Raw genomic sequence first — 26624 nt, forward strand, 5'->3', positions numbered from 1 at the left:
CCCATCAAGCATTGTTCTAAAGTTAGAGCTGTTGTCAGTAAAGAAATTGCACAATATGCCCTTCACGCTGGCCCCCTACAGCATCTGTAAGGCCTCACGGGGCAGAGACTTCATCTGGCCCTGGTCCATTTTTTTCAGTTGTACATTTTTGTACTACAAAGGTAGCAACTTGACATTTAAATGAATTGTGGGTAGTGCTTGAGCAGAGGATGTGAGATAGGCTTTTGCAACACTTCTGCTTGTGGAAGAAGCCTTTGGAGTCAACCCATTGGCTTTGCTGTACCAATCACACACTGCAGAGGACATGCTGAAAACTCAAGGATTTAACAGAAACACGCTCATGTGTGTAACTATTACCAAGTATACCATTTAATCAGAAGAAAAGAGATAAAGGGACGTAACTAGCATAATTGAGAATCTACTGTATTTAATCCAGTTAACTCAAGCTAATAAAATTTCAAATTATTTTATTAGATAAATAAAAAAGTATGCTACACTAAAAAAAGAACTATACAGTCTGGTTAAAAAGCCATAATCAAAGCAAACTAAAAACATCAGTCTGTACTGATCTCGTTTTGCTGCCCCATTGTCCAACTGAAATTAAATTATAAATATCAAACTGGCACTTAATTGCACATAATTATATCAATGCAAAGTTGACAAGTCTTTTTATCCTGTGCTGAACTTCCATTTCCAAGACGCCTTCCGAAACATTCTTTTAGCATGTTTTTTTGGCTCGTAGTATTTCCAGTGTTTTCTGCAAAAAGAGGAGGGATGAAGTTAATTCATACCTAACTGCTCGTAGGAGATTAAGCAGAATGTTGCACCAGGAACACAAGACGGTTAAGTCTACACAATGGTGAAGTTCATGGGGTCAGGATGGGTGGGCCATCCCTGATCCACCTAGGCCGCCTCATGAGATTTTCTTGGGGACAATGGGATAGGGAAATCCCATATATATTGCTGAACTTAACAGAAATTCACATCTTACAAATAAAAAAAATGAGAGACATCTGTGTGTGTCCCCCCCCCCCGCCAAAACAAATAAAGGTATAATAGCAAAACCACTGCAGTTTAAGAATTAGATCAAACCCCAAAACCTTGAAACTAAACAAACAGTTTTGCAAAAGATGCACAGAATTCACCCAGAAATTAAAGGAGTCTTCCATGCTGTGGGACGCTTTCTACTCACAATGAAAGAACAAGAGACCATTTTATATGAGTAAAGTAGATCTCTTTTCTAGTAGTACAGACTCTTCAGCTATGTCGCGCACTGGGAATAACGAAGACTGCAGCAAGACAGATGCCAGCCACTCAATACCCAACTGAGCAGTTTATGTACCCTGTTACAAAGCCAAAGTGGGAACTTGTTCAGCCCACAGCCACATAGCTGTGAGCTGGTCAGAGAATCAGTGGAACAAGTTGCTCTCACACACTTAATACGCTTTAAGCAAATGCCTCAGCAATGAACTTTACCTTGATATTCAGAGAGAGAAATTATATTTAAGATCATGGGGGTTCAGGAGAAGTGGGATAAGACTGCAATGCTATGTTGCTAGCAGTTTACCTTCTGAAACTCCTTTGCCTTTTCCCGGTTTTTGGCATAAATCTCTCGTCTCTCTCTCTCTTCTTTGCGGATTTTCACTTCGGCTAGATTATTATACAATCTACCAAGAGGCAAAGTAATATTTACGTTAACCAGTGAATTGTACAAAGGACTCTATCTGTGCAGGGTGACTGGGAAATAGACTAGCAAATGTGATTGGTTACAGAGTGATGAACCCGGATAACCGAGACAACTCTCCTCACAAGCTGCAGCCTACCCCCCTTAGGGGTAAAAATCAGTTCAGAAAAAAATGCATTTCAGAAAAGGAAGCACCACATCAGTTTCTGCCCAGCACAGGATCGCATATTACCTTGAAGTACGCTGCTGCATTTCCATTTCAGCCTTCTTCCTGTCTTCTGGGGAGCACACTTTTACTTCCTCCACTTTCTTCAAACGACTCACAGCTGCTCCTTGAATTCAATCACAACACAACAGCTATAACAAGGCTTGTGAGAGCAGATTCAACAGGCACTATTAGGACAGATATACAACAATCTCCCCAGGGCAAAAAGCACATGCCTTCCCCCCCCCCCCTCTATCTAGCTGTAAATGCAAGAGAGAAGAATTTGAATCCTGTAGCAGGGTCCTGTTGATGGAATGGCATTTCACCTGGTGGAGTGGGAAAGGGTTATTTCCTTTTCCACTGCACTTTGCCCCATGCTATTCATGAGAAAACTTCTGAAACCTAAGAACGGAAGGATCGGTCTTTATTGCGCTGCAGTGGAAGAAGGGAGAAAAGTCCTCTATGACCCCTGCTCTGCTGGCAGATCTGAGGGTCCGAGCCACTGTCAACACAAAAGATTCTACAAATGCTACTAAGAGCCAAGCTACAAGTGATGCCTGACACAGGTTGGACACTTGTCAGCTTCCTTCAAGTTTTGATGGGAAATCTAGGCATCCTGGTCTTGCAGCTGTAATGGAGAGCCAAGCTGTAAAACCAGGGTGCCTACATTTCCCATCAAAACTTGAGGTAAGCTGACAAGTGTCCAACCTGTGTAAGGCGTCACTTGTAGCTTGGCTCTAATTTACATGTGAAGTCCCTCTGTGAAGCAGCAACTGGCCTTTGTTCTACCTAACGGACTGTGTTGTATTGACCACATTTTTGTCCCACCTTTCCTCCAAGAGGTTTGGGGTACAATGTTCTCCCTCCTCTCTTACTTTATCAGAGAGGAGACACAGACTGGCTCAAGGCCATCCTATGAACTTGTGGGCTGAGCAGAGATCTGAACCCAGATTGTCTAGTTGCTTCTATATTAGTTCTGGTCGTATTAAAACAAGACTCCTTAATGGCAACTACTGGAAACAGAAAAAACATGCCACCTTATTTTGTCCTTCATTAGAAAGTGCTAGGCTACTTGATGAACTGATTGCTAATTAACATTACCGGAGGGATTAGTGTTCTCTTTTGGTTTATGAAGTTTCTTCGTTCTTTGTGGGGGGGCCTTCACTTGAGGCTTTGCAGAATGCTGCTGTCTGCTTTTAAGTATCTCCAGTCTTTTAGAGGATTCCTCGATGAATTTTTTCTTCCGTCTCAAAAAGGATTCTTGTAAGCTGCCAGGCGAAGATGGAAACTCTAAAAACGTTACTGGGGGGGAAGCAGCCTGATTTAGTAAAAGACACAAAACAGCCTTACTATTATCACCAGTCCTCAATAAACCAGCACAACGTAATTAGAACAAACTAATTAAATTGTAATCTGACTTGAAGGTTCCTTTGGTGCCTATAACCCATGCACAACACATAACCTTTCCTGCACATAAAATAATGGAGTGGAAAAGATTAAGTGTTTTCTCCAGGCAGAGACTTCTGAATTGGCAATATAGTAAATGGATTTAAACTCAAGGAGTGTATTTGCATGCAAATACTGGAACTAGACAAGGCTGATGGGAGGGAAGCAGAGAAAATGAACCCAGTTCTGCTACTTCTATTCTCCAGCCACATTTATAAAGACATGCTGAGTCTCAGATCAGGGGCTAAAACTAGTTTGGAGGGTTCTGAATAACAACAAAAAATGTTTTACAAACTATGTAATAATGGCATTTATAAAGAAAACCGTAAGACAAGAGGGAATAACCCTTTAAGATGACTATACTGAAGTGGCTCTTAATGGGGACCACTTGCAAATCTCGGGTAGGAAGTTCAGAAGTTTTAGGCCGCCCTTTTTATACTGGTCATTTGCTCGGAAGATAAAATCCCAGGTCCCAGATCTCTCCCCCATTACTTTAAAAAACCAGCCAACAGCAAGATAAAACCAACAGGAACACTCTCTCCCTGCCTTAGGTAAACAAGAACAACAAAATACTCCCACAACAATGCAACTACTTCTATGTGATGAGCTTCCAGAAAGAAAAGCGGGATTATGCTCTTAATAGAATAGCAAGACAAACAGGGAAGAAACAGGTTCTCCAGAAAGTGTCATTCAGGCACAAAATAAAAAGTGTTTTTTGTAAACCTGTCTCCCTCTCGAATCCAGTGGCACCTCAGAGACCAACAAGATTTTCAGGGTATAAGCTTTAGGGAGTCAAAGCTCCCTTCTTCAGAGAGGTTTGACTCTCAAAAGTGTACACCCTGACAATCTTACTGGTCTCTGAGGTGCCACTGGACTCAAATCCTGCTGTTCTACTGGGCCAACACGTGCTCCCTCTTGTCAGCATGGATTCTAAATAAACCTATACAAATAAAGTTGTCCTCTCTGAAACACGTTTTCATGTCTTACGGCTTGACGGCATTTGTAGATTAAAGGTTAGCAACCAGTGTTACCATGTAATCCTGTCTTGAAGAGCGCTACACCGGACCTTCTCTGCAACTGTTGCATCAGTTGGTTCATGACCATCTCAAGTGGTTGAAGGCATCTTAATATCTCTTTACAGCCTAAGATCTCCATTATTTTGTTACAGATAAACAGTTCTTAAAGCTGCTATGAAGTTTTAGTATTAAGAGGGTGGATTCTACAACTTCATTCCATTAATGGCAGTCGTGCCTCTCACTGACACAAGAGCTTCTTGTGCGGGAGGAAAGCACCACCATTAGTGGATCCAACCCACTCTGCCTTAGCTCTTGTGTTTACTTTGAAGTTACTGCATACTTACTTTTTGGCTTTGGGTTTTGACACCAATCCTCTCTGGGACTTTGAGCTACTGGAGGACAGTCATTAGGCTGAGTGGAAACGGAGTCATTCACTTCTGCATTTAAAGGTAAAAACCCTCTGCTCTGTCAAAAGAATAAAATAAGCAGTGTAGTATCTGTAAAATCTGAGGCTAATGCAGTAGAAAAAAATTAAGAAGCAACCCCAAAGAACAATTCCACCATTAATATAAATGCAATGGTACCAAACCAAACATGAGCAGAGCAGCAAGAAAAGTGCAGGGTCCCAAACAGCTGCAATTAACACTGTTTTCTCCTGGCCTGACTGCACAGTACATGGCATTCAATCCTCAAGCTAAAGATCCCCAGAAACGACTGCATGTATTGCAGCATCAGTGTGCTAGACATATATATCCCAACCCACTTCTCTTTCCACTTTTTAAGCAGGCTGAAAGTATCTGTGGAAGGATCTCTACATGCTCATTTGCTGGTGGTTGGTATGGCCCAGAAGCCAGGATACTTGGGGACAGTGATGTGGGTTTTCCTTTCTGATTCGAATTTAAATAAATAAATGAAATGTTTAAATAATGTTAAACAAAAGAAGGCAAATACACCATGTACAAGCCAAGACCGCATAACAAGCACAGAGGTTTGTGTGCACTTCGCACCCAATATTTTGCCTAACATGATTGATTTGTAGCACAAGAGCCCTGACAACTATAAACAGATTATATTTACATATGTGGGGTGGGAAATTTTCCAAAAAAATAATAACATTGGAAAATTTCCCACCCTATATCACTATTGGGGGTGGGACATGGAGAAGAGCTAAAAAAAGTTTTAGAAACATTTCTGGACAACAAAACACACACCCATATAGACAGCCCACCTGAACCTACTAGCCCAAATGCGATTGCCCCTCTCGGTCTCTCTCTTTCACAGGTGACAACTAACTCAGTTCTGACTTAATGACCTGCATCAACTCCAATATAATGGCAGAAAAGATGCTAGCAAGGCACCACAGGTTTTTGTTCCTTTTTAAAACTTCAGTTTGCCGGATACCAAACGAGAATATCCACAAACTGATTTTCAAGGTTCCACAATTCGTTGTTTTAATTTTGCAAAACATTCGAAGCTGGGGAGATGATTCTTGTACCTGAAACAGCCTTCTAAAAAGGTGTACCTGCAGAGGGTTTTTAGCTTCAGGAGGGTTCCTACGTGACAGGAGTTCCGTTTCTTCTGTCCTCGTATCTGCTTGATTAAGAGGCTCCAAGTCTGAGCCTGCAATACTGACGTCATTGGAGCTGATGAGAGTCAATTCAGGCTCTTCCATAATGCCTCTCCCTGTCTGCCGCTCCTGGAAAACCAAAACGTATGTGAAGCATCTCCCATATGACGTCCCACTGATGGATCGGGGACTTTGTCCACACCTTACCAGGGCAACAGTGGGGGAGAGCAGGACCTGGAAACATCCTGGGAAGTAGGGACAGGAGCTTGGCTGCCAGCTCTGGCCATGGCACAAGAGTGGAGTACACTCTCCTGGGCCTGGTTTTGAGCAGACTGCTCTTGGCACCGAGGGGCTGTGCCCCCCCTGATCCAGCTGGCCCCCCTGAGATGTTCCTGGGCCAGAAGAGAGAATGCAGCCTGGGAGGAGCAAGGGGGTGACATACAGCCTAGATGGAGGCGAAAAGGAGAAAAAGGGAGCCACTAGAGCAGGGGCAGACCTCGGTCAGAGAAGGAGAGTCTAGAGAAGGCAAAAGCCTTTGGCAGAGAGGAAGGAGGGACAGGGAAAGAAGAGGAAGGGAGCTGGAGGGGAAGGACTTAGAGGAGGATGCTGAGACAGTCCTCTTGTAAGAGACAGCAACAGGCCTGATTTGATGGTCAACAGTCTACTAACAGTGGCACTTTGCTGCAGTGCAAGGAGTCTTCTGCTAGTGCAAGAAGGTCTTCCACCACATGGTGTAAAATCTCATACACCAGCAGAAGGACCCCTGTGCTGCAGGAGAGTGCTGCCCTTAGCAGAACACATCCTTAGGATCAACCCGATGCATCATGGCAGCTACAGCCATTCTGTATTTCTTGATGTAATTTGTTCCAGAGACTGCTTTCTAATTTAAGCCTTTAAAAAAAAACTTGAAAGAAAACACAAGACGACTCCAAACAACATTTTAGAAAGAGTACACAGTTCACCTAAAAATAGACCATTGCACAAATTCATTTCCCCCACAGCTGGAACAAACATTTTAAAGATTCATAGCAAAAACCCTGCATTGCTCTCTGTGATCCTTCTACTTCAATGCCCCACTTCCATCAAAGCAGAATTTGGAAAAAGTTTCAGAGGATGAAAGGTTTCTAATGGTTACTTACAACAAGCTCTTTGTTGCCCAATTGATTTCTTACATACAACACTTTGTTCTCGGTTCACTCACCCAAACTGGTACGCTGCTCTGTGGTAAACAGGAACCAAAGCTTCTAGCATGAGTGGTACTTGAGCCTGACTTCTGAAACGTATCTGGCACACAGCCATTTTGCTGCACAGAATTTTGCATACAACTGACTGGGATTTCAGAGCTTGCTTCTGGAACTGAATTCAGCAGTGTCTCTGTTCTCAGAGTACTATGTTCTCTCATACTATATGAAGTACACTGAAAGCGATCCATTTCTCTGTCTTCACTCATAATCGCAATTTCTGGTACTGTCTCATACTTTGGGTCACTTGAGGCAACAGGCAGTTCAACAAAACACAGGTTTTCTTCTCTGGATAGCACATCCTCTTTTACCCCAACAGCATTTTTCAGCAAACCACAATCGGGAACAAGCTGATAAAACGAGTTGCGGCCTTCTACTGGACTCGGACTACGAAAGTTTTCAATGGGAGAAAGGGGATTGACCTTCTCCTCATCTTCTTCCAGTGCCTCATACTGTACATGGTCAGGTGAAATATACATATTCTCCATAGATTTTCTCAGTCGCTCAGATGTAGTGTGTTCAGACATATCAGTCAAGTCCACAGGTTCATCAGCACTCTGGTTAAGCTTATTTAAAGTTGCTTTCACAAGGAGAGGTTTGTAAAAGTCTTCAACACCTGGATTAAATATTGAAGTGTCAGTTTTTGTGCTAGAAAACTGTCATCAAAGCAATCATGCAGTTCAAGAAGAGAAAACAGACATTTGGCACTAATTCCACTATCAAGCTTTAAATTTTTTTTTTAAAAACAACATTTGATTTATATACCACCCTTCAGGACAACTTAACGTCCAGTCAGAGCAGTTTATGAAGTATGCTATTATTATCCCCACAACAATCACCCTGTGAGGTGGGTGGGGCTGAGAGAGCTCTGGCAAAGCTGTGACTGACCCAAGGTCACCCAGCTGGCTTCAAGCACAGGAGTGGGGAATCAAACCCAGTTCTCCAGATTAGACTCCTGTGCTCTTAACCACTACACCAATGGAGACTTAGGCAAGGCAGGTTCTTATCAAGAGATCAACAAAACTGCTAGTGTAGTGACAGACTCTTTATCAAACAACCAGAACAGAATTTCTCCCTACAAAAATCAGTTGTTGCAAGGATTTACCTTCAATTTGCTCGTTTGTCTCCTCAGCCTCTTTTGTTTGCAGAATATTGCCTTGTTTTTCTATAGCAAGGAAAGAAAGGCTGATACTTCTTTCTTCCAAGCTGGAAATTGGTAATTCACAACTCCTAGATAAATCTGAACTCTTGGGGGGGAAAGGTAAAAAAAAAACACGTTAGAGGTGTTATCATGAAAATGTTAATAATCAAGATATTCTATCCTTGTTTTCAGTGAACATGTCTATCAGATAGCAACTCACCCCATACAAGAACAAACTACACATTAGTTTCCATCCAACTGGCTGAGAATCTTACATGGAACTTTACATGAATATAAAGGATACAAAGTAACACGTGTGAACTAAAACTGCTTTTACAAGGGAATTACAGTTCCAAATTGCCACAATTACTATAGAAGGTTATCAATGTAACATTGTACACACAAAGCAAAAATTTCCATCACTTTTGAAATACCTTGCTGAGGTTCTTGCTGTCATGAGAAAACCTATGTTCAGAAAGAGACGAAAAGTTATCAAAGTCTGGACTGGGTTCCAAAGGCTGAAAAAGTTCCAGTGGAGAATTTCTCTCAATATTAGCAACATCAAGCCCAATTGCTAGATCTAAAAAAAATTTAAGAGACATTTCAAAGTATTTAAGAGATTAGGGCAATAAATTCTACAGTTGGCAATAGTACAAGGTATACATTGGAAAAGGTCAAAAACTCCCAGTGCTTTGGACAGTTGCCATTCAAGATGGTTGTCCACAAAAGGTCACCTGTGGGGGGAGGTATTTTTTTTACCCTTTTAAGACAAACACCTTTTCTGTACTGCACCTTTAAGAGCTTCACAACCTAAAGCTTGCGGCCAACGTTTACATTCGTTTTCAAGAGGCTTTCCTGTGCTGAGTCTTTGGCAGACCTTTCTTTTTCATGGCGAAAAGAGGAAGTTTCAAGTTCAGTAGCAACTTAGACCAACAAGATTTCCAGGGTAAAGGTGCTAGTGGACTCTTTTACGGTAGACCAACATGGCTACACACCTGAAACTCTCTTTCAGCCAGAGAGAGAAAGAAAACAGCACCACTATAAAAAGAAACACACACTTGTCCCTGCATTGGGCTATTTGGAAAGGAAGTTTTTTTTTAAAAACTGATATCAGATTTGCTACTCATTTCACTATTTCTACTAAGCAGCTTTTCTAAAACCTGTCAAGTTTCAGTGATAATCGTAGCTGACTTATGGCAACCCCTAGCAGGGTTTTCATGGCAAGAGACTATCAAAGGTGGTTTGGCTGTTGGCTGCCTCTGCAACCCTGACCTTTGCTGGAGGTCTCCCATCCAATTACTAACCAAGTCCAACCCTGCTTAGCTTCTGAGATCTGAGATCAGGCTCACTTGGGCTATCCAGGTCAGGGCTTATTTACTCTGAAATAAGTCCCACTGGGTTTAATTAAGAACTTGAAAGGGCAAAGAGATAAAAAAAATTACAAAATTAGTTTAATAGTAAGAAATAATTTCCTAAGTTCATTAATTTAGATAAGGTAAACTATATCAAGCATATAAGATCCAATGTTTCATTTCTGAAATTTAAAGGATCGTTTTCCTTTTCACAGCCCAGTATAACGGTCAAATTAATCTAGGAATTTTTAAGGTAATATTATAATGAGATTATATTTTACAGCTGCCTAGTATTAAACAACAGCTGGCTACTAAGCCCAGCCACAATTTGTGGATGCCTGGTTTTCATTCACTTCAACAGACCTGGACAGAAAGAACAGAGCTTTCCAGGCCCAGGCCCTAAAAGCGACAAAACTGCTAGCTGACATACAGTTTATAGCTGGGCAAAAATTTGGGTCTGAGGGCCAGTTTTGGTAATCTGCCTGCTTTTGAGAGCTCTGAGGTGGAGATTGGTTCTTTCTATTTCCAAGTTCCCATGTGCCAGATGTAGCTTGTGGTCTTTGCCCACCTCAGCCCTGCACAGGGATGTGAGGGGAGAAAAAAAACACTAGAAAAAATTCAGGGGAAAATGTTTTTTTCCTCCTGGTCTTTCCTCAGACCTTTTCCTTATTTTTTTTCAACAGAAAAACTGAAAATTTTGGTGAGTTCTGAAAAAACCACTATGAAATATTTTCTCTTTTAGAATGAGTGAAATGCCTTTAAGGATAAGGTGAGCATGCTATAGCCATACACAACTCTTAAATCCAAGATGCATTTCTGCACCTGGTGTGAAACAGTACTACATAACAAAATATGCTATTAGTTTCACCGAGAGTGTGTTTTTCTGACCAAATAATATATCTTACATTATTTACCACAAAGTTTGTGTTTTCTGTTTAATTCCTTTTTTTGGTACTTTTCAGATAGCAAAAATCAAGATACATGTGGCTAAAGTAAGCATAGGGTGCTTATGGTTGTCTCAATTATTGGACATATTTGCAATTTGGCTTATAGAAAACTAAGGAATTACAACTTTTAAATTCCATAAATATGTCAAATAATGTAATTTATGTGCTAAATAAGTTAAAAGATACATTTTATCAGTAAAATAGTTTAAGTTTTATAGGATAGTAAGTATTACATCTATTTCAATTTTTCCCAAAACTTCAGAGTTTTTTAAAAATAGAGTATTTTCCCCTTCAAAATTTCCAGAAATTACATCTCTAGCCCTGCAGCATGGAGTCACAGCAATACACCAGTCCCCTCATTTCACCTTTTCTCTGCAATCAAGTCCAATTCTAGTACTTGACAATTTGAACCCATTTTGTACTACAGCACCCTGATCTAATGTGGCGCGGTAGTTAGAGGGTCGGACTAGAATCTGGGAGATCCAGATTCTAACTCCTACTCTGCTGGGTGACCCTTTCCAAAGGGTTGTTCTAAGGTTATAATGAAGGAGAGGCGAACGATGTAAGCCGCTTTGGGTTCCCACTGGGGAGAAAAGCAGGGTATAAATGAAGTAGAATCAAAATTGCCCTCATCTCCCCTTTGCCAATAAAGCCTCAAGAAATGCAGCAGGAGCAGCCCCCAATTCCCCCCGATTCTGGCCTCATGCTAAAGGGGCAAGATCAGCATTTTTCTACGCTCCAGTTGCTGAGCACAGCATACACACAAGATATAAAGGCAGTTTTGCAATACTGCAAATGTGCAGTATTGTTCTCTCTGTTCTAGAAACATTACCATGAGAAGATACGTTGCTTAGAGACCAGCTCAAGTCTTTTGTGTATTTATCTATGATCTGCTGGATTTTACTGTTTGAGTGAAGCCCTTCTCCAAAAGGAAAATGAGAGGCTGGAGTGTCAGGCGCATCATTCTGCTTATACAGTGAAGAAACTGAAGGGTCCCAACAGGTGTTTGCCTTCTCTTTCACAGGAGAGCTAAAATGCATAGGCTGTTCTCTAGCAGAAGACAACCCTAAAAAAATACACCACAAGGAATCTGGTTAAATCAGTTTAAGAAAATCAATGCTTCCTGTCACAACACAGAAAGTCATGCAACTGGAACATCATTAAACATACATCCAGAAGAGTTAGCTGTGTTAGCCTGCAGCAGCAAAATAGCAAAGAGTCCAGTAGCACCTTTAAGACTAACCAACTTTATTGTAGCATAAGCTCTCTTCTTCAGATGTACGGTTCTCGAAAGCTTAAGCTACAATAAAGTTGGTTAGTCTTAAAGGTGCTACTGGACTCTTTGCTATTAAACATACGGAAACACATCAACACTCAGTTATGCTTTTGGCTTGTGGGAAAACGTACCTGCGATGGAAAAGCCTCTCTCTGGCTTTTCATGGTTTATAAAGCTGCCAGTAGAAATAGTAGGTGAAGACAGATAGCTCTGAGCTGCGCCTTCTGCATGAGTGTGGGAACCAGGGGACCTTCCTGTATTAAGGGCTACCTAGGGCAAGAAGACATTAAAAAGAAGTGCTCTGATTGCAGACTTGGTGAACAGAAGTGCTTTCAAGTTTACAACATTTCATTCTGAGCTCAGCTCAAGTGTAGACCCCTCCATGGATTTGACTGTCAGTACACGTGCCAGGATCATCACTGCTCAGAACAGTCTCGCTCTAAAACACACCAACGTATGTTCACTCACTCACTCACTCTCTCTCTCTCTCTCTCTCTCTCTCTCTCTCTCTCTCTCTCTCATTCCATTCACTCAATCATTCCACACTTCACTCACCACCACATTCTCTTTCAGATTTGTATTGCTTCCCAGAACAGTGTTCTAGATCATGCACCATGTAGACCTGCTGGTCTTACCGGTGCTCAGATTTGGCTATTTCTCATCACAGAGCCACTTGAGTAAGAGGATCTCAGAGGGACAGCAAAGCAATACCTCCACAAGGCCAGTATTCTGTTACTCCACCCAAGCAAGCCACATGCATCGCCTACTAGACCAGCAAGGCCGCTGACTGAGCCCAACCCAAGCCCCCATGGGAATTCCTTTGATGTCATCCTCAACCCCATTTTACCTGGCGCTGGGATTCATATGCATATTAACTATAATGCTGCCACCTGAACCTTTGGAAAACCAAAAACTGTAGCAAAAATGGGCAGGAAAATGCAGGTTAAAAGCCATTCAGCCCTCCTTACACATCATAAAGTAGTATAAAGAATGAACAATTCTCACCTTGACAAGTGAATTTAAAATTAATGCTTCAAATTGTAAGCACTTAAGAACACAAGCAGCAGAAAATAAGAGAAGCAGGCTCGCTTCTTTTTAAATGCACAGCAGCACATTAAGTCTCCAACCTGACTAACCATATCATTTGGTCTAAACGACAAACCAGGATACAGAGCTAGTTGCCTTCCAGTGTCAGCAGCGTAACTTGGTAAACTTTGATCCATAAGAGAATGTTCTCTTGAGTGAACTGGGGACCAAAATAAAAAAAAAGAAAGAACAAAGCAGAGTTACTCAGTGTAGGACACAGTTATCAGCAAGCCACTGTTTACTCAAGCTTGAGGGCTTTATGCAGTAAGCCTTACTCATTTGTTTGATTTCTGCTCCCATTTACATGTGACAAAAAGAACACATTCTGCTCTGATTGCAAAGCACCACGGCCTCATTTGAACACACCCGCAGAACAAGACCAGGATGTACTTCATAATTTTGATCTGTGGAAATACCAGTTTCTCTTCCACTGAATGTGATTTCCTTCAAGGCCTTGCACAGATATACACCATCAAACACTAAGAAATGAAAACGTTCCAATTATCACTTTATATGTTACAAATTGGGGGCTTATGATAAATTGGGAAATTCCTCTTCCCTCTCCCCAGAGCACAACAGCATGAAATTACAGAGTTCTGGGCTAAATTAGCAGCTTCCTGTTCACCAAGGCCTAAACCTCCAAAGTTGATGTTGTAGGACAATAAGCTCTCTGGCCCTGACTGTTGAGTGCAGAATACTGCTGATATAGCTCCAAACCTCAACCATACAGTACATGAAACAGTTTTATCTTCCCCTCCCTATGCTGCATTGCAGTAGGTGGGGTGGAATAAGGATCAGGTGATATAGGTCTCACAGTGCAATACTGTGAACCTATTTTCACCACCACATGGCAATATCCTTTAAAACATTACAGGGCTCAAGCAGGCTTTTCCCACCGCCTGCTTCCTCTTTTTCCCTTCCTGCTGATATTCAACTGCCTCTGAGCAATGAACATCCCTCAACATCCCATGCCTCTGAGCAATGAAAATTCTCAGTTCTCGTAGGGCCATTTTTTCCCCTTTCATTTTTAATTCAGAAGCTAATATTCTCCTTCATACCTAGGTAGTCCCCCATACATGGGGAAACCCCTGCCTGTGTCTGTTGATGGCCCTATTTCACTGCCACACTGATACACAGCGCCATCAGCTTCGCTGCCAGAAAAGCTGATCGCAGTTTCAGCTTCAAAGGTACAACTCAACATTCTGGCTTTGAACTGCAGATCCATTAATGGTTTGCAGCCCAGCCTACTTGCACTCCATCTCCTCTTGACTGAATACCACCCATACGAAGATTCATAGAATGGGTTTATAGGGGACTGACTTACAGGTGTGGCAGGGTTTTTTTTGGAGCCAGAGCATTTTTCAGAAGCACTGCATTAATAACAGCCTTGGCGTTTTTAAGCAGCTCTGGAGTATTTTTAAGAACAATGGGTTGGAGCCGAATTCTTCTTTCATCTGCATAAGTCGCATTTCTGCTCACACAATAGTGGAGCTGAGGGGAGAGTGATTTTCACTGATTCCCCCCTCCAACTGCAGAACCCTATGTTCCGGGTCAACCGAGCCCCAGGAGCTGCATTTCAGGGGTGAAGGAAAGGGAAATCATGCTCTGCAAGCCCTACTGCACTGATGGTGCTTAGGTTCCCAACTAATGTTTACCGTTCAAGAAGTAAGAGTTCTCACCTGGCTCATGCAAGTTACTAGCTTCTCTCACCCACTTCTCATGCCATGATCCTCTTAACTGGCTCCTGAGACTTCCACTAGAACGTTGTTCTTCGGCATCAGCTGTAATTCTTAATATATTAGTTTCTTCATGGCGAGATTCATCTGGGTGATCATCAGACTGAAGCTCACCAGCATTTGAAGATTCTCTGTAACCTGAAATTGTCACAGTTGGTACTTTTAGAAAAAGGGACTTTTTTAAAAAGCAAAATTTATCAGCCTAAGTATCTTTCTTAGAAGATGTTTTGTTTCAGTCCGAAAGTTCATTTTGTTGGTGCAATCAACAAAAAAAGATCCTTTAAAAAAAAACGTAACCTCATTGATCGCCTCCTGAATCCTGCCAAGATTTACAGCATTACTACATTTTTGATATTTTAAAAACTAAAAACAAGAACATTAGCTTTTCATCATTGATTTGACATTTTTGATAATTAGTAACTTCCATCATTTCACAAGTGGCAGTTTTTAAAAATATCTGTATTTGGTACTAAGTAACGGTATCCTCTGGCCAATCTACAAAGTTAGCATTTGTAAAACAAAACTTATAGCTGCTTCCCCACCTCGAGACATTTATATTCAGCAACAAAGTTGGCCAATGGAACTATACAGGAAAAAAAAAAACAGCGGAGTGGCATGTATGTCCCCCGAAAGTCTTGCCATTGTTCCCTGCCATAAAGCATGCTTCTCTTACTCACACGAGTCAGAGTACCAGTTTTGCACAAGGCATCAAAGAAAAGCGGAGGGGGAAGAAAATGAGAAATCAAGAAAATGTGTACCTCGGCTATGTAAGCCAGCCCACAAGGCCAAGCTGACAGCCAGGGAAAGAGTTATTACCCGTGCTAGTAACAGAACCGAGTATGAGGCAACAGACTCTGTTCAGCAGGCAGAAAGACCACAGGACAGGAGAGAGTTAAATGAGGGCAGGAAAACCAAAGGAGACTCTGCACAGGCTGAACTTTCCAACCACTGCCTTAAAATAACCTTGCCCCTACAATACAACTGTATCTAACTGGTTTGTGAACTCTAGACCATTTCAGGATCTTATGGCTCAATGTTAACTAGGGAACAAGGGGAGGTCTGTGTTACCCAAAAGTAAAGAAACCCTTCTGATCAACCTAGCTACCTTTTCACATGTTTACCTGTAGCAGAAAGCCGGCTGCTCCTTGGTGTGTCAAGCTCTTGTATAGCGCTAAGTTCATGCTGTTCCAAATCAAGCCCTAGCCTGACTTTTGCCAAAGGTGGTTTCAAAGGTCTCCATTTCGGTTCTCGTCTCCAAGTACTTTGAAATGGCTCTGTAAGGTAAGCATAAGGTTTAGCCAGCCAGGAACTGAAGCAGCGCAATTGCTGCGACCTGAGCTATGAATCAGGAAATCTTGTCTCTGGCCTTAGGTAAGCCTTTCTCTCTTCGTCAACTGCCCATCTGCAAATATGGAAAGATGTGACGCACCTTACAGGGGTCCAGTAAAGGTTAACAAAATTCAGGCCAAGAAATCCGGCATAGGCATTCCCAAGGGCTGGAGGACAGTTTGTTAACTTTCTCTCTTTAAACATCAACTCCCTTAATTTTATCACAACCTGGTTTTGAAGTCCCCTAAGGTTTCAAAAGCAGCTGGCTATGTAGCAGCCTGGCTATGTGGCTTTAGTTGTATGGTTCTTTGGATTCCAGCAATTCACATGGAGTAGAATTACTGGATGAGATTCCACAGGTCAGTTCCACTAACAGCAGAGCTTTTATCTGGGACAAGAAAGCCTTTTGATGAATTAAAAGGCTACAAAGAGCCCCCTTCATCAGCAGAAGGCTCATGTGGAGAAAAAGCACCATCCGTAATAGAACAGATCCAATCCCTTTTTGCTTAATATTCTACAAATTTTCAATTGTTAGCTTGAAAGGTAGAAAAAAACTCCACTCCACCCAACCACACAAGAAAGCATGCCAACATCCATGGTGTCAGAAAGGGCCTTACCGATATGCTCTGATGAACCAATGCTTGGAAACAAAAAATTGTTTTCAGCACAGCTGCTCATAGGATGAAACTCGGTCTCTTCTTGGTTGCTGGATTCGGCTTCTTTAGTAAGTATCGCTAACAGACTGAAGCTGTCAGGCTCTCGTGCCTGTGGCGTCATCTCTCCACATGTGCTGGACTGCCCTGCCTAGAAAGTGGAATTAGCAGTGGCTGAAATAATCCATAAGGGTTTTTGTTTTCTTTTGTTCGAACAGCATATGTCACAGGAAATAAAAGTTAGGATAGGAGCTGCCTTACCTTTAGTCCTGCAGCCGATCCATTTAGCCCACTGCAAAATTTCCTGTGCCTGACAGATGATCCCTGCTACCCAAGAGGCTTCTACTAATGGCACTAAGGTACCTCCTACATGCGAAAGGCACATTCACACACTGAACTACACCTCCCCCTGATACCCAAAGGGAAGGTCTCCTTGCGAGTTGTGGGGAATTAGCAGCAAGGAGAAGGCAGCAAGAGGAGGTAACTGAGGGATCACCACCAATGTATACAAGGATAGTCCCAGCTACAGAACTTCTTTCAATGATCAGACAGATGTTTCAACCAGAAAGGGGATTTTTATTGAAAATAATAAGGATCAACAGCATACAATACACACACACACCACACATTCAGAGCTAACTAGAAATGGTGAAAGTTGGATAGAGTTTGAGGGACTGGGTGATATTTACCATCCAGATGTCCGGGAGAGAGGAAGAGCATTGAGCAGCCAGCGCTTCAGGGCAGAAGGGACTTGAACAGAAGTTCAAGGGTGGATGCCGGATCCAAAGCATGCATACAGTTTGGGCGGAGGGGCAGTCTGCTTTATACCAGAGATCCTACCCAGGGACAAGATTACATCTTCTACCCCAAAAACAAAGGCTTGAGTGGTTGTTCCCAGGGTGGGACAAAGGATTGAGAAGTTGTCTCTGGAGCGAGACAAAAAGTTGGTGAATGTCTCCAAAGTGGGACAATAAGCTGGTAAACCTTCTCTGGGGTGTAACAATGAACTAGGAAGGTTTGATTAAGTCTTCCCAGGTGGAACTAAAGTTATCAAATTATAACTGACGACCTGTGAGGTGGATGGGTGAGGCTATCAGCTCTCTGGATCACTTGAGAATAGGAAAGTAGTTGAGGTGAGATCGACAAGGCGGGTGGCCTGGTCCTGGAGGACCTGGAGGACATCTGGGAGGGGTCTGCCCAGTATATTGTTCCCACACCCTGATGGCAAGGCCTTTGTCTACACTATCTCTGACTCTTCTTGCTTCTCCCTTGTCTCTGATTCTTCTTCATGCTCTCTTTGCAGTCAGGCAACTGGGATTCTATGCCTGCACACTCCATCTCTGCAACTTCATTGAGCGGCATGAGAAAAAGGCTGCAGCAGCTTGCAACTTCAATTCAAAATGCTGGGTAGAGTAACGGTTTGAATAGAAGGCAACTAGTTATTTCAAACTTCATACGTATAGAACGATACAATTTATGTGCTAAGCTATATACATCATAATTCAAATTCTTAAAGCAGATATAATATTTTGTAGATATGAATTTCTCTCCACATTTCCTTCTCCTCACCAGCAGAACCAAGTTTCCCGTCTACTTCAAAGTTTTCAGAAAATGTGTATCTCTAGACAGAGGCCTAAAACAGAGGCAACGAATATGCATAATCCATTTCAGATCCATTTTGCTAATGTCAGTACTTTCCTTCCAAGCAAGGAAGCTTCCACTGATGCAAGAAGCTCTTCCTCAGCCAGAAGAGTCTCTTGTGTCATTTATTTATTATTTATCTGTTCTATCTATTATTTAGCACATTTTAATCCCACACTTCCCTCCAAGAACTCAGGGTAATATACATCCATCTCCCCTCCTCCAGTTTACCTTCACAACAACCCTGTGGGGTGAGCCAGACCAAGAGTGTGCGACATGCTTAACATCACCCAAGTAAGCTTCGTGGCAGAGAATATTTGAACCTTTGCCCTCAAGAGTCATGTTCAATAGTCCAACCACTACACTATCTATCATCAGCATAAGGTTTCATCCTACCTAAGGAAAGGGCTGCCCTTAGTGGAAAGAAGCCACAAGCCATCCTGAAAACTGACCTGCAGAACTCAGTGGGATTCTGCGAATCCACATTAAGGCAGCAGGTGGGAGTTCTTACTCCGAATTCAACTGAAGGATGCCTATTCCTGGCCACACACTCAAAACATACCTGTTGAAGGAAGACCTTTAACTCCTCTTGCTGCTGCTCCATCTGTTTTTTCAACTGCGCATGGTTGCGCATGAGCAAGTCCTCCTGCACTCTCTGCCGAGAAAGAAGAGCTTCCCTTTGTTCATCCAGCTGTTCCTGCAGTTCCTTCAAGTGCTCCTGTTGTGCTTGGATGCTCTTGGAAGAAGCCAGCATCCTGTCCCGTAATTCTACTATATCGGAATAGCTGGATAAGGAGGCACTTCCGCTTCTTAGTTCCTTGAGCCCCCTCTCAGCTTCACTAGCCAGAGGGGAAGGCAAAGGCTGAACAGGAGGCTGGCGAGTCTGGTCAAACGTGGCTGTGTTCTCTGTCAGCATGTCATGTAAGGACACTGGCAACGGAGTCTTTTCTTTTAGAGCTGCACAAGGTTCTAGTCTGTAAGGATATAAAGTTTCTGAAGGCTCAGGAGACGTGTCTGCAGGCAAAGTGAACTGGACCTGCCGCACAGGCAGCACTGGCTCCGTTTTAGCAGAAGTGCCCTGTGTCTTGAGCATGAATGATCCTGGAACCCCATTAAATTCCAATGTCTGTGTGGCAGGTGTCCCCACTGGACTTGTTTTTTCGGCCTCTTGGCATGAACCAGAAGCCTGGGGTGGCTGAAGAGGTCTTTGATTAACTTGGGCATTTGTTGTTTGGATGTACTCCTTACTAGCCATATCAAGCATTTTCTCCATGTCTTTCGGCTCCAAGGGCTCTTCCAACCTCCGAGAAAGTTCTGAATAGCCAACCAGCTGAGGGAACTCTCGACTGGGAACATTTTCAGAAAGCAAATGTTCTGTTTGACCAGCTCTCTGAGAGGTGTCAGATCCTTGTAACAGCAATGACATTTCAGGAACAGAGTTTAGGCGTCCAAGACTTGGAGCAGCAGAACCAAACAACGCAGCAGAAACAGATGGGTATCTTTGTTTTAGCTTGTTCTGATACTCCTGTAAACGTTTTCGGGCTTCGTCAACTGACTCTTTGTGCATCCTAAAAGAACACACACATGCATATAATCAGAAAGGATGACAAAACACTTTTTCAGGAGCAGAACCACCTTTCAATTGGCGAAATAATGTGAAACAGGTAGCCCTAACATCTTAACTTTGACAGAGAAATACCTGTTTTGCATAAGCAGACGCTGCTGATAGTCACGAATCATCTGCATATGATCGTCCACTCCAGAACTGCTGGCCGTCTGTGTTCCTGTGGCAGTTTCCAACTAACAAGACATTAAGTTGAGTACATTTATCAAAGACTACAAAAGACATTATTCCCTGCATTCGTTCTGGAGACCATACTAATTCCTGTTTCAAAGCCTACAATAACCATAGCATACCAGTGATAATCAGAGGTCAACCCTCCAATTTCATACAATTTTAGCAAGATGTAGATGACCTTTTCTATCCTTTCCTTCTCTAGTGGAATTATATTTCTGTGTTTAAAACAATGGCCTGCCTGAGGTCAGGAAGACCCACACACATCTGGCATTCTGCAAATTACGGAAAACAGACTCGATCAGGTGGGCATTTTTATGAAGGCAACAGGGCTCCATTGCAATGCAATTGTTCAAGAAGGTGCTTCAATCAATGCAATTTATACCCCATCTTTCTCCAAAACGGAATCCCAAAGAAGCTTACATCATTTTTCTCTTCTCCATTTTATCCTCCCAACAATCCTATGAGGTAAGTTAGTCTGCAAATGTATGATTGGCCCAAGGTCACCCAGTGAGCTTTCACACAGGGTTACCAGCCTCCAAGAGGGGCCTGGAGATCTCCTGGAATTACAACTGAGATCAGTTCCCCCAAGAAAAATGGCTGCTTTGGCAAGTGAAATATGGCATTATAACCCACTGAAGTCCCTCCTCTCCTCTAACCCCACCCTCCCCAGGCTGCTCCCCGATTCTCCAGGAATTTCCCAGCCTGGAGTTGACAACCTACTTCCCTAGCAGAGTGGGGATTGTAATTTGGGTCTCCCAGAATCTAGCCTAAAACACTAACCACTGCACATCACTTTCTTTCATGGGGTAGCTGCTGTTCAACGGTAGAAGTAGCCAGTCCTGGATGAGTCATGCAAATTCTGTGGCAGGGAGTTGCTCTGTGGTTGCTGCCCAGCCTGGTCCCAATGACTCCTCCATCAAAGGTCAAAACAGCCATGGAAAGGGCCCTGCTCCCTCCTCCACAGGATACTGATAAGGCTTGAAGGCTGCCAATACTGTCTTGGTTACCTACCAACCCTCACAACTATCACTGAAAGGGCATTTGTTTCTTAAAGCTATTGTCACTACGAATATTTTGGTGGGTTTTAACTTCCCCCAATGTATTTATTTTTAGATTTCAGATTTTTTAGGAAAATATACAAAATTGCAAAGTTTATTCCTGTCATAGAATCTGGGCTCTTTGTGAGCCCAGTCTCTTTAATTCACCAATCATATTTTAACACAGCAAACAAAACTAGAGCTCTCAGCAACAACCCATCCTAATAGAGCAGCTGACAATAGAGTTTCACATTCCTGTCAGCGTGGGGAATCAACGCTGTCTTTACATCAAGCAAGTATATATATATTTTTTTAACCTTCAGTTCCAATATCTGCTGCTGGTCCACAGCAGGGTCCTTCTCATTCATCCGAATGGTGTGAGACTGCTGTGCATTCTTTCCCTGCTCTGTCTTCACTTCTCCCTCCAGGTCCTGCATTCGGGCCCTCAGCAAATCAACCTCTAGCTGAATCTTCTGTTCTTCAATTTGTTGAAGCAACGCCAGCTGCTCCGCTTTTTGGTGCTCCAGCCACTCCATCTAGATCAAAAGAACACTGGGTACATTAATGACAAAAGAAATTCTCCGGGTTGGGTCCAACCCTCCTACAAACTGCACTCTTCAGGAAGATGTCCGCCACTTTGTGCAGTCCCCTGTACACCCCAAAAGGCCACTCCTGAGGGTTGGGAGACCTTCGGGAAAAGGAACAAGAAGAATCAGCTCAAACTGGAAGTTAAAGCAAAACCTGGAAAATTTAGACTAATTCTGAAAATAAATTTAAATGGTGGCCAAGGCTGACAGTTTTGACCTTTACAAAGGCAACTGTTAATGTAAATATTTACTTGATGTGAACATGTATGATAAAAACTACTGTTATAATTATTACTGATATCATTGCTTCTTTGTAAAATACCTGTTTTTGTCTTTCTGCATCCTTTTCAATCTTGGTTGTTTGTTCTTGTGAGTGACTTACAACAGCATTTCCTGCAAGAACAGTTTGATCCAAGATTTCTGGCACCTCTAAAATACAAAAAGACTTTTTTTGAAAAGTAGACTAAAGTATGTTACCTATGTCATAACCGATTGTAATGTAATATTTTCTGTCTGCAATAAATAGATTTGAGGTTGAATCATTTAAACAGTATGTACATATGATGAGTAAACACTCGAAATATTAAAGAAAAAATGGATCTGAAGGATTTTTTAAAAATGGACAATGTGGCAACAGGTATCTTGCATGAATTTTGTCAACAGCTCTAAGCCACTATTCGCTGAGCCCATTGAACTGTTTGTTGAAAGGGAAATTCTGTGTTTGTAAATGCCCTGGTTCATGATATTCTTATTTTTGCCTCCATGATGTAGTGGCTACACTGCTGGATTTGTGAGACCCAGATTGACATCCTTGCTCAGTCAGGCTGATTACCAGATTTTAGCCTATGAGATCCATGTGCACAGCAGGGTGCGACTCTCCTTCTCCCTCCTTCCATAGCTCACCAAGCCCCTGAAATTTTGTTGATGGAGGGAGTTGTCAAGAGACCTTCATAAGTAGCACGAGGGGTCTACAGGGGAAGGGAGGAACCACCTCCCTTTCTACAACGGAACCACTCTTCTGTTGTTGGACAGCAACTGAAGGATATAAACCCCCCTCTCTCAAGATTGTGTTGAAGAAAAAAAATGGCATAACCTTAGCAAATTCTGCCCTGAATCCCTTCAAGTAAAAGCAACATATAAATGTCTTGCAGTGGTGAAGAGACTGCAGAAAAAACATGCTAAAACTAAATCCAGGTAAGACACTGGTAATGCTAGTTTGGTAAGGGTGACATTCTAAATGGGATTCTCTTTTCATTTCTGAGGCGAGTCTTACATTTACTGCCTCTGTAAAAAGCAAACTGGTGCCATTTCTAGTAGTATCTTCTTCCAATTGTACAGCGTCTGGAGAATATTCTTCCTTCTTGACTCAGCTGGTCTGATCTTATTGATCTGTGCTACTGAAATCTCAAGTGTAAGCTACTGAATGTGCTCTATGTGGAGCCCCCCTTATGAACAAGTTAGAAAGCAACCTGGGCAAAATACCACAGCCTGTCTTAACTGGCATCCACGGGTTTGATCGGTCTGATGCCACCACTGCTATACCAAATAAGTTCACTATCCGGATCTGGGATCTGGATGCTGTTTAGGCTCACACGAGTGGCTTGGACCATCCTGGTGAAACTGTATTTTTTAAAACAGCTGTCTCTCCCTTTCCCATGTCGTATGATAAGCCTATTTGGCAAAACAACCCCACCCCCACAAGACTTCTTTGAGCTCTATAAATGCATTCCTCTTAACAGTAGTGCCAGTTTTCCACAGCAGAAGGCATCACTACTTGGATCTGACTCCATTACGTTTACAGAATTTGTTTTATGGTTCTTTGACTCCTGCACATCATTATGCTCACCTTCAACTCCCAAATGCAGAAAACTAAAAAAAGCGCATACCCTGTGTTTCAGGGGCAGGATCATGGTTTGGTTCATCCTCAACTTCCGATTCACATAATCTTCTCTCTTTACTAGAAATCGTTCCTGACTCAATTGTCTCTGTCTCACTTGGAGGTGCCGGCTCACATCTTGATGTCCAGTGATCTTTCTGGTTCCTAATCTTGCTTAGCAATTTTTTTAAAGCTAGTTTTGACTGAGTCTCGGGTGCCTTTTCTACTTCAACATCTAAAATTAAAATACACACCAAAACGTGTCAGGTAGATAAAATATGTTATTTAAGGCTACACATGAATTTCACTCAAAATTGAGTCCGGTAGTTTAAAAAAAACCCAAACTTTAAACTGTATATGGAGCATTTTCTTAGGAGCTTTATGAGCAAAGATCAAAATGAAGATAAACATTTGGGGTTCCTGCCTCTATGGTTTTGCCTGTCACAGAAAGTTCTGCTAAACCCCTCCCCTCTCCAGATTCAGCGGGATAGCTTACTGCAGCGGCCATGTCATTTGCCAGTGCAAACGACTGATCTACCTGGGGAAAACTGATATACGATTAGAGACTTACAAAATTTAGCCATCAGATGGGTTGACAATTTTACATTAAATATTTACAAACGCATTCTGACACACAATTAAGATGAAACATTTCTACTATTACATAAAATACACACCACCGAAAGTGCCCATCCTCCCACTGATATTGCTTACCCTTTGATTTGACTGCCACACTGTCCTTCCCACCCCACCGAGGTTGTAAGGTTAATTAACTAGTTGAAAATAATAGTCATATTCAAGTTTTTAAGCAAGATAGGCATCAACATTCAAGTGGACTCTACAGACGCATTCCTTGCAAAACTTCCACTACTGTATAAGAGATACACACACTGCTCGCTAGTGAACATCAACATAAAATAAACCAATTTAGAAATATGTTACTGCCTGGCTCTGTGTCCTGCCCAGCGCCCAGTGCTGACGGCACACCTCCTGGCTCCTGGGAAAGATCCAGTTCATCATCCTGAGAGTGATCCGAGAAGGTTGGTAAAGGCTGTGGGTCAAGGTGGAGAATGAGGTCTCCTCGCATTTCTGGGGGGAGGAATTAAGTCACATAAAATTGCCATGCAAGAGTCAGTACTGTCAATTCTAAATTCCCAGAAAATATGCAGTAAAAATCTTTCTTTAACCAGTCTATTCACACAATGAAGTGCTCAAGGGAAAAGCAATACAAAATGTTCAATGAAATTACACCAAGGGCACAGTTCAGAAGAACTAACAATTCATTCTCTGACCACTGACAGCTGCTGGTTTTAGGGCAGGATTATCTAAGGGGGAGGCAACTTGTAGTAAAAACTTCAATCGCCAAGTGAACAAAGTGGCGGAATTCACACTACAGGCCACATTTGTAACAGAAATCAAAAAGTTTCACCCAAACTCTCAGATTCCGAAATGAAACAGCTTGAACCTAGTACTCTAAGGACAATGGTTTCAAATAAACTAAATATGCCACCAGTGTTGCTTTGTAAAGCAACTCACACGAAATGTGGACACAAATGCACTAACATGGTCAGCTGAAATTCACTTCATTCTAGAATACTACTGGAATAATCCAAATTACTGCAGTAGGAATATTCAACAGTCATGATTACAGACATAAGGTACATTTCCCCTCAGTCATTGCTGCTACAGGCTTCCCTTCCCTTCCAGTGGAAATCAAGCATGGTACGCAAAGCCCAGTGAAGTCATGGCGATTTCACAGAAGCAAAGCGGGCAGCCTACTTTGCTGACCTTCGAAATCATGTGTTTTTTAAAAAACAAAATAAAAAAAATCTTCCTTCAAGGAATCGGTTTCCCTTCAGCCTGTCTGCTGAGACATGCCTGACCTCTTGCTATAGAAATAAATTGCTTTGCAGAAGTTCTGGGGCATGGCCTGAAGGGTGCACTCTGTTTACATGGGACACTGGCCCAGATCTGCCAGATCTCATCTGTCCCTTGCATGAACAATACCGAAGGTGCCCAAGACACTCTCATTCTTGCACACTGGAGCAGTATATTGACTGGTAATTGCAAACTCGCTAACAAACCTCACCTGCCATTACTTCCCTCTTCATTGAGGAACCCTGACAAGTTTCCAAGCAACCCCAGATCGCCTTCTACACAGCAGGAAAAAACCCTGTTCTAAATAAAACTTACTCCTGTCTCCAGTATACATGTCTTCAAAGGCACACTCCAGCTCCCTCTGCCATTCTTCCCTAATTTCCACCCGTCTGTAGCCTGGTTCAAACAGCTGAGGTGGCATCTGTGCAACTATCTGTCTCCTCCGTGCCAGGTCCATAGTCTGCATCTGTTCAAGCTCTTCCAGCAGTTTTTCCCTGTCCTTAAAGACAGAAAAACACTCAAAAATAGGCCGCCATTCAAAGCCAGGTGATTTATTTGACACAACAGATCCTCACTCTTGGTGTGTTATGTGGATGCTTAAAGGATACTTTATAGGATAAGATGCCATTAAGTATATTCAGTGGGGGCATGTTACTGTTTTTTATGTATGTATATACTACTAGATTGATTGTAATGTCGAAGATCTATGTACGTGTACATATATTACACAGGGAAACCTAAATTATGGTTCATTATGTACAAAATGAGTTGATTTCTTTTAAAAAGTAACCCACTGCTCCTTTTAAAAAAGAAGTCTGCCATTTTTCAGTGCAATTTATAGTCTCAAGACATTTTATTAGTCATATATCATTATGAAACACTGGCTTCAATTGTGAAGATTTTCCAATACAGTTTCAGAAGGCATAGTTTGTTAATTGCTACTTAAAATGAAATATTAATAGTTTCCTTCCCCACAACGTCAGGCACGTTACAACAACATTCAGTATTCTGGGAAGAGAAGCCCACATTACTCTCCCTTAACAGCTCAGATTTATAACTTCTGCTGAATTAGTAAAGTGCCATAAAAATGAATCCTTAATGCAGGAAGCAACAAAATATTTAACATAT

The 26624-nt window shown here is 42.2% G+C and overlaps 1 protein-coding gene and 1 non-coding gene across 4 annotated transcripts in view; both read right to left on the reverse strand.

The window, feature by feature from the left end:
* Nucleotides 1-450: 450 nt before the first annotated feature.
* CEP295 (centrosomal protein 295) overlaps nt 451-26624 on the reverse strand; it is a 41041-nt gene continuing 14867 nt past the window's right edge. For 2 of the 3 annotated variants that reach the window (XM_054974722.1, XM_054974723.1), the window contains 22 exons: nt 25812-25995; nt 24561-24707; nt 23629-23853; nt 22065-22171; nt 21473-21691; nt 20020-20120; nt 18883-19888; nt 16644-16830; nt 15819-15971; nt 14641-14835; nt 13012-13121; nt 12007-12145; nt 11432-11665; nt 8735-8880; nt 8265-8406; nt 7120-7775; nt 5874-6047; nt 4696-4816; nt 2991-3191; nt 1917-2016; nt 1568-1667; nt 451-757 (listed from right to left, as the gene is read on the reverse strand). In XM_054974722.1, coding sequence (XP_054830697.1) covers nt 719-757; nt 1568-1667; nt 1917-2016; nt 2991-3191; nt 4696-4816; nt 5874-6047; nt 7120-7775; nt 8265-8406; nt 8735-8880; nt 11432-11665; nt 12007-12145; nt 13012-13121; nt 14641-14835; nt 15819-15971; nt 16644-16830; nt 18883-19888; nt 20020-20120; nt 21473-21691; nt 22065-22171; nt 23629-23853; nt 24561-24707; nt 25812-25995 — 4686 coding nt within the window. In that variant the 3' untranslated portion in view covers nt 451-718. The remainder of the gene's footprint in view (nt 758-1567; nt 1668-1916; nt 2017-2990; nt 3192-4695; nt 4817-5873; nt 6048-7119; nt 7776-8264; nt 8407-8734; nt 8881-11431; nt 11666-12006; nt 12146-13011; nt 13122-14640; nt 14836-15818; nt 15972-16643; nt 16831-18882; nt 19889-20019; nt 20121-21472; nt 21692-22064; nt 22172-23628; nt 23854-24560; nt 24708-25811; nt 25996-26624) is intronic. The other variant, XM_054974724.1, reaches the window with a different exon arrangement.
* LOC129326836 (small nucleolar RNA U2-19) lies at nt 12461-12545 on the reverse strand. Its single transcript, XR_008596756.1, has one exon. It is a non-coding gene; the product is annotated as a small nucleolar RNA U2-19 (small nucleolar RNA).

Source organism: Eublepharis macularius, chromosome 3 (assembly GCF_028583425.1).
Source record: "Eublepharis macularius isolate TG4126 chromosome 3, MPM_Emac_v1.0, whole genome shotgun sequence".
Classification (NCBI taxonomy): Eukaryota; Metazoa; Chordata; class Lepidosauria; order Squamata; family Eublepharidae; genus Eublepharis; species Eublepharis macularius.